Consider the following 7,066-nt stretch of genomic DNA (forward strand, 5'->3'; position numbering starts at 1 on the left):
TACGGCAGCGCTCTGAGTTCGAATCCCGGGTCGGATAGTGACATTTTGGTTTTTCTGCTCAATATCAGCCCGGAGTCGAGTTTATAACCGTTATGGCGATAGACTCGCTTCCTATCATGGGACGGAACACACTTGGCGAAATGTAAGTGCCCTGGTTTTATTACTTAGAATGTAGAGACGAGCTTCCCGTTCGCCTGATGGTAAGCAATGCGATCCATAAACAGTAGAAACACCATCTTGAATGACAAAGTATCTGGTATTCCACTGCGCTCGTCATCCTGAGACATGAGATGTTATTAAGTCCAGTTACACTGGCTACAATGTTCAAACCTACAGCAGTGACTACGTACTGCTTGACAGAAATAGACATTGCGGTGGTACCTACCCAGACGGACTCTCACATATGAGAGACCATCAACAGTTTCTGTGCGTTCAAATATTAAAGCTGTAATGTGTTGCACTTTCCATGTAGAAGTTACATGAAAAGTATTTTATTTGCTACCATAAGCACAGCGCGTTCTTTCTAGGTATTTTTTATCAAAACAAAGCTTATATTTACTTTAAATATTACATGTACTTAGACTGCTTAAGAGTTAAACATTAAGGTGGTAGCTCAAGGTCCATTTTCATACATTTTGTTTCGGCTTTAATCTGGGTAACTAAACAAGTATTGGCAAGTAAAGAATTTAAATTCACGTCTAGTTAGTGATTAGTTCTCGCAGTTGAATGAAAATTGTCAAAATAATTAATAATCATGGATATTTCTGCCTTTAAATTTTCGGCATTTTAAATTTTATAGGCCGATATATCCATGATTGTTAATTATTGTTCCGTTTTTCTTTCAACTGCGAGAACTAATCACTAACTAGACGTGAATTTAAATTCTTTACTTGCCAATACTTGTTTAGTTACCCAGATTAAAGCCGAAACAAAATGTATGAAAATGGACCTTGAGCTACCACCTTAACCCCCTTATTCATAGACGTTTTTTATCGAACGACCGAGTAAGGCTGTGATAACAAGTCTGTTTCTCAGTGCTGACGGCATAGCAGTCTTCGCAGTGCGTAGACGTAGGGCCGTTGTGATTGGCTAATATTGAAATACAACAATAATAACCAATCACAACGGCCCTATGTCTGTTTCTCAGTGCCGTTGGGCACTGAGAAACAGGCTTGTTATCACAGCTTTACTCCGTCCTTAGATAAAAAACGTTTATGAATAAGGGGGTAAGTATTCAATACAGGTTGTATCATGAGACTGACATAGTCAAAAATGACTCAGTCTCGTAAAAAAATAGAAAAAAAAAATTAAACTTTAAATATTTATTAACTAAGCAGCGATAGCCTAGTTGGGTGTGAAACGGACTGCCGAGACGAATGTCCGCAGGTTCAAATCCCAAACACACCTCTGACTTTTCTAAAAAATCATGTGTGTATTCTTTGTGAATTTATCGTTCGCTTTAACGGTGAAGGAAAACATCGTGAGGAAACCTGCACATCTGAGAAGTTCTCTATAGGAATTTCGAAGGTGTGTGAAGTCTACCCGCACTACAGCGTGGTGGACTAAGGCCTAATCCCTCTCAGTAGTAGAGGAGGCCCGTGCAGCAGTGGGACAGTATAAATACAGGACTGATATTATTATTATTTATTAACTACTATACATTATTATTACACCCCGCCCCCTGCTCTTTCGCCTCATACTTATCATACATATCCCTAACAACAGTCAAAAGCTCTCTTAAATTGACCCCAGTCTTCGCCGAGATGCCCAAAACGCGCATCTTCTTCTTTAACTTCTCGAAACTTCTTTTCCCTTCTTCAGTGTCTATTTTGTTCACCACTACACAGTTAGGTCTAGCCTTTAATGCAGAGTTGTACTGAGTTATTTCATGGCACAAAGTGTCATATTGCAATTGGGGGTCTGAGGTCCCGTCTAGAAGGAATATCAGACCTCTACACCGTTCTATGTGTTGTAGGAATTGGATACCTGAAAAAGCAATTTAGTTGTGTATTTGTAAAGGTATTATTTCGAACAAGATATGTGCTATAATTATTTTTACCCAAAACATTAAAACTGTTTCACTATTTTATTAAATACTAGCTATATTTTAGCTCGCGTCTCCGCCCGCGTGGAGGTTTTTCCCGGGATAGTAAGTAGCCTTTAATCTTCCCAGGGTCTAAGAATATCTCCATACCAAATTTAATAAAAATTCGTTCAGTAGGTTTCGAGAAAATCGATAACATACAGACAGACAGAAATGGGGACTTTGTTTTATAATATGTATAAATTGTATTTAAAATTATTTTTAGTCTAATTTTTTTTTATCATAAACTTAACCCCTTATTCATAGACGTTATTTATCTAAGGACGGAGCATTGTGATAACAAGTCTGTTTCTCAGTGCTGACGGCATGGCAGCCTTCGCAGTGCGTAGACATAGGGCCGTTGTGATTGGCTAATATTGAGATACAACTTGCATCTAGTTGGCTGTCACATGAACAAAGCTGAGAAACATACTTGTTATCACAGCAATGCTCCGTCCTTAGATAAATAACGTCTATGAATAAGAGGAAATGTTTTTAACATTTTTCAACCATTTTAAGGTATTGAATTTTTTCTAAGGCTTTACTTCTTTCACAAAAAGTAGATTATCAAATTAGATTTAGAATGACGTCACTTTACTAATTATTGTGTTTTGCTCATCAAGCCCTTTCATTTGATACAACTATCACAGAGATAAACAAATCTATATATCGGTGTTGTGTGACGTCCGCCATATTGGATTAAAAATGGCGGTATTCAAATAATAATTTAAATGTATGGAAACTGTAAATGGACCACTGTGACGTCCGGCGTTAAAGAAGTTTTTAATAATATAATAACTCACCGAGTCCATAGTTCTTGTGCGAGCCGGGAATCAAACCCGGCAGGTCGGCTATCGCTACCTGTTCATAGTCGTCGTACGGCACCATGCCTGGAGACAAAACACTACTTTTATATATCTATTTTACGAATGTCTCAGAATGGCAGTGGAACAGCAAGTCCTGGTTTTGGAACCCTGATAAAAAAAAAAATGTGTTTGTTGCAGCCATAATATATTAATAAAAACTTTTTAAACCGAAAATGACGTACTGGCTGCTTGACATCGAATTACGATATATATTATTTAATAAAAATGGACTGTAAAAAATGTTTGTCATACTTCTTACATTACGCGGGTCACGGAAAAATAACCTTATTATGTAGTATATAAGGTTATATTCCCGTGACACACGTAAATGTCATGTAGCTGTCATGTTTGCCGGCAAACATTTCGATGCTTCATGAATTAATAAAATCTATGTCATGGTTGTATCTTCTAAAATTATTTATTTTACACATAAAACCATTAGATTAAACCGAAGCTTAAACGGTGTTCGTTTTCAAGGACTTACTGGGATGTTGCATTAAATTATATTAATAACTTATTAGATGGTCAGATAGTATCCGCCCGGATCAGCCTGTGTATCCGGTTCCAACAGGCATGATTGTGTCGACTGAGGGGTAATCATCTCTCGTCAGTCGACATTCTATTGGACCCCATTCCATTTACCATAAGGTGTAGTGGAGTCACTTAGCACACACACAACATCACGCATTTATCCCCGAAGAGTTATGCAGAGGCGCAACCAGGGCACCCACTTTTTGCCAAGTGTTCTGTCCCATGATAGGAGGCGAACCTATCGCCATATCGGGCACAAATTTCAGACTCCGGGCTGATACTGAGCAGAAAAACCCAAATACTTTTGTTGTGTCCATATTAAAAGATATATTTATAATAATAATATCAGCCCTGTATTATATACTGTCCTGCTGCTGCACGGGTCTCCTGTACTACTGAGAGGGATTAGGCCTTAGTCCACCACACTGTAGAGCAGGCAGACTTCACACACCCTCATTCCTATAGAGAACTGCTCAGGTATGCAGGTTTCCTCACAATGTTTTCCTTCACCGTCAAAGCAAGCGATAATTCCCAAAGAATACACACATAACTTCAGAAAACTCAGAGGTGGTTTTTGGACCTGTGGACATTTGTCTCTACAACCCGTAGGCCCCCCTTTTTCAACTAGGCTAAGGCCACTAATACTAGAAACGCTTTATATACTTACCTATATGGGGCTTGAGGGTGGTGAATGGGTACGGAGCGACGGTAGGTCTGGCCCGCGTCAGCGCCCGCAGGAGAGTGCTCTTCCCGGCGTTGGGGAACCCGAGGAGGCCGATGTGGGCCAGCGAGCGGACCTCCAGCGTGTACGTGTTGCTCTCGCCCTCTGCTCCAAACTCCGCTATGTCTGGCGCCTGCAGCATAATATATTTGAAAAACCAATAGGGTAGATTTCTATGAAATGAAATTGTTTATTGAAAAACATACTTACAGCTTAATTGTACTTAAAATAAATTTATATAAAAGTATGACATCCTTAAAACTAGAATTTCCAGGTACCCAAACTAGGCAAACCTTGTATTTTGGGCTACCAGCGACAGAGTTAACTGAACTGAGACTTAGGACGAAAGGAAAAATAAACGCAACTAAAAAAAAAACTAATTGTAACATAAAACAATGTACGAACTTATTGTGCAAGAAATAAAATTGTAATCACAAAGTGGGACAGAATTTTAAATCAGTTTCTAAATGGTACCTATTTATGACCAAGCTCAGGATATGTTCTGTAGATTCGTAATCTAGTTTTTTAAGGAAGTTCAGAATTTTAGTAGAGAACTAAGTTTGATTTTAGTTTATTATTTTATACGTAATAGAAAATATGAAAAAGAAATTCTGTGAAATCGACATCAAAATTGGTTGAAAAAACAAGCAGTTATATTCGAAATATTGTGAGCAAAAGTGATGATGTGGTGGGGCTTTCGCGCTGTCCTTTTCTCACTCACGCAGCGTTATGGCATGACACTGTGACGTCACATTTCACTATTACTGTGATTTGTCGGCATCCCTTTTCACCAAATTTCAAAACCTTATAACTTTTTCATCATTGCATGGATTTTGAAAATCCTTTTTTCGATAGATGAATTTTTGATAAATGTATTTAAAAAAAGTCTTCAACTAGCCTATTGTATTTGTTAAAATTTTTGTCGAATAAAAACAGTTTTTGGACATCTCCTGTGATATCAGTCAACTAGTCCAATTGGAAACTATCGAGTTTCTGGTTGGTCCTAAAGGTTTCATGACGTAATACTTCAGTCTTAATATCTTAAGTCAGACGTAATACTTAGTCACTGACCTGCTCTGTGTCTGTGAGGAAGAACTTGTTGCCCCTGCCCCCCGCGCCGCCCCTCGCCGCGACGAACATCATGCCTTCCGTGCTGAGGTCTCCGACCACCGTTCCATTGTCGTCCTTTACTATTGTACCTGGGATGGGAATGGTATAAATTTGCGACAGGGTTTTATTGCTTTGTATGACGAGACGAGCTTGATATTCGCCGTATGGTAAGCGATACGAACCATAAACAGTAGAAACACCAACACCAATTACAAAGTATTTGGTATTCCACTGCGCTCGCCGTGCTGAGACATATGTTAAGTCTAGTTATGTCCATTAGTAACTTATTGATTACTAGCGACCCGCTCCGGCTTCGCACGGGTGCAATATTTCTCCACTATTTAATGAATGTTATTATATAAACCTTCCTCTTGAATCACTCTATCTATTAAAAAAAACCGCATCAAAATCCGTGGCGTAGTTTTACACGTACGTACACATAGGGACAGAGAAAGCGACTTTGTTTTATACTATGTAGTGATTGCATTACTTTTTTGATAAATATTTTTATAAAAGTCAATCACCCTGTTATGGCAGGATATAGGAAAATATAGTCACCTAAAGGCACAGGTATGATGATATGCTGTGCGTTCTTCCCGTTGCAGTCCTTATCGAACCCTCTCTCTCCATGCTTTGCGATCACCACTGTCTTGCAGTGGTTCAAGCCTTTCACTGTGTGTGTGGCCTGTCAACATATAAGGGTATATTCAGGCTGCAATCCATGTGGTTGAATCGGTTGATTGAATAATTTGTAGAGAGTAATTGCTAATTTAGTATTTGTTATGAATATATATCAGAGTATAAATATGGTTATAGTTAGAAGTGATTATAATAAATAATATCAGCCTTGTTTTACGTTTCGCCAGGTCACTAAGTTTTAAATAAATTCCATCCACTGAGACAAATGTTTGTAAACTCGCAAATATTCATATTTGCTGTTATGAAGCCAAAGCACTAGTAATTATGAAAAAGTAGTCATTTATTTCTCACTGAAACATGCATATTATGTACCAATATTTGGAGAAAAAAGAAAAATGTAGAGCAAATTACCAAGATGTAAAATAGAGTATTCTAAAAGTTATGTGTGTATTTTTTGTGCTGTGTTACTTGCTTTAACGGTGAAGGAGAATATTGTGAGGAAACCTGCATACCTGAGTTCTCTATAGAAATTCTGAGGGTATGTAAAATCTGCCAACCCGCACTACAGCGTGGTGGACTAAGGTCTAATCTCTCTCAATAGTAGAGGAGGCCCTGCAGTGGGACAGTATATATTACAGCACTGATGTTAAATAATTAAAATAGGTCATACCTGAAAAATAACATGTCCGCCGTTCCCGCCGTCGCCTCCGTTCGGCCCGGCGTGGTCCTTACACCACGCACTGAGGAAGGAAATGCATCCATCGCCTCCATTACCTCCAACGGCTCGCACTCTACAGGCGTCTACGTAATACTGAACATTGTTTCGTGTCGACTTCGCTTTAAGACTCCGTAACGCTTTAGGCGTATATTCTGATGAATGGCGAATGATTTGGCATTTTGATGTTATGCAAAGTCTCTTTATTGTGTTTATTATATGCATTTTTGTGATTGTAAGGTTATGTTGACATTTTTGGTTGTCAAAATAGAATTATGTTCCGTGGCGAAATTCGAAAATGTTGGGATTATTAGCATTACTTGTTTTTTTTTAGATATATGGCGAAGGATTATTAAATGTACAGCCAAAGTATCATGCAATATTTTTTCAATTTACCATTG

At 38.4% G+C, this 7,066-nt stretch overlaps 1 protein-coding gene across 1 annotated transcript; it reads right to left on the bottom strand.

The window, feature by feature from the left end:
- Positions 1-1,629: 1,629 nt before the first annotated feature.
- Positions 1,630-6,949, bottom strand: LOC115452702 (mitochondrial ribosome-associated GTPase 2). The gene is made up of 6 exons (XM_030181294.2): positions 6,621-6,949; positions 5,870-5,996; positions 5,273-5,400; positions 4,148-4,334; positions 2,887-2,973; positions 1,630-1,986 (listed from the first exon to the last, which is right to left on the bottom strand). The coding sequence occupies exons 1-6, from the start codon at positions 6,888-6,890 to the stop codon at positions 1,655-1,657; spliced, it is 1,131 nt and encodes a 376-aa protein (XP_030037154.1). The 5' UTR covers positions 6,891-6,949; the 3' UTR covers positions 1,630-1,654.
- Positions 6,950-7,066: the final 117 nt, after the last annotated feature.

This window comes from Manduca sexta, chromosome 1, assembly GCF_014839805.1.
Source record: "Manduca sexta isolate Smith_Timp_Sample1 chromosome 1, JHU_Msex_v1.0, whole genome shotgun sequence".
NCBI lineage: Eukaryota > Metazoa > Arthropoda > Insecta > Lepidoptera > Sphingidae > Manduca > Manduca sexta.

Excerpts from the sequence above, each read along its gene's own strand:
- LOC115452702 (XM_030181294.2), bottom strand. The coding sequence starts at position 6,890 with ATGCATATAATAAACACAATAAAGAGACTTTGCATAACATCAAAATGC. Across the intron at positions 5,997-6,620 it reads GCGGACATGTTATTTTTCAG|GCCACACACACAGTGAAAGG; the intron begins GTATGACCTATT and ends ATATGTTGACAG. Across the intron at positions 4,335-5,272 it reads TCCTCACAGACACAGAGCAG|GCGCCAGACATAGCGGAGTT; the intron begins GTCAGTGACTAA and ends ATTATGCTGCAG.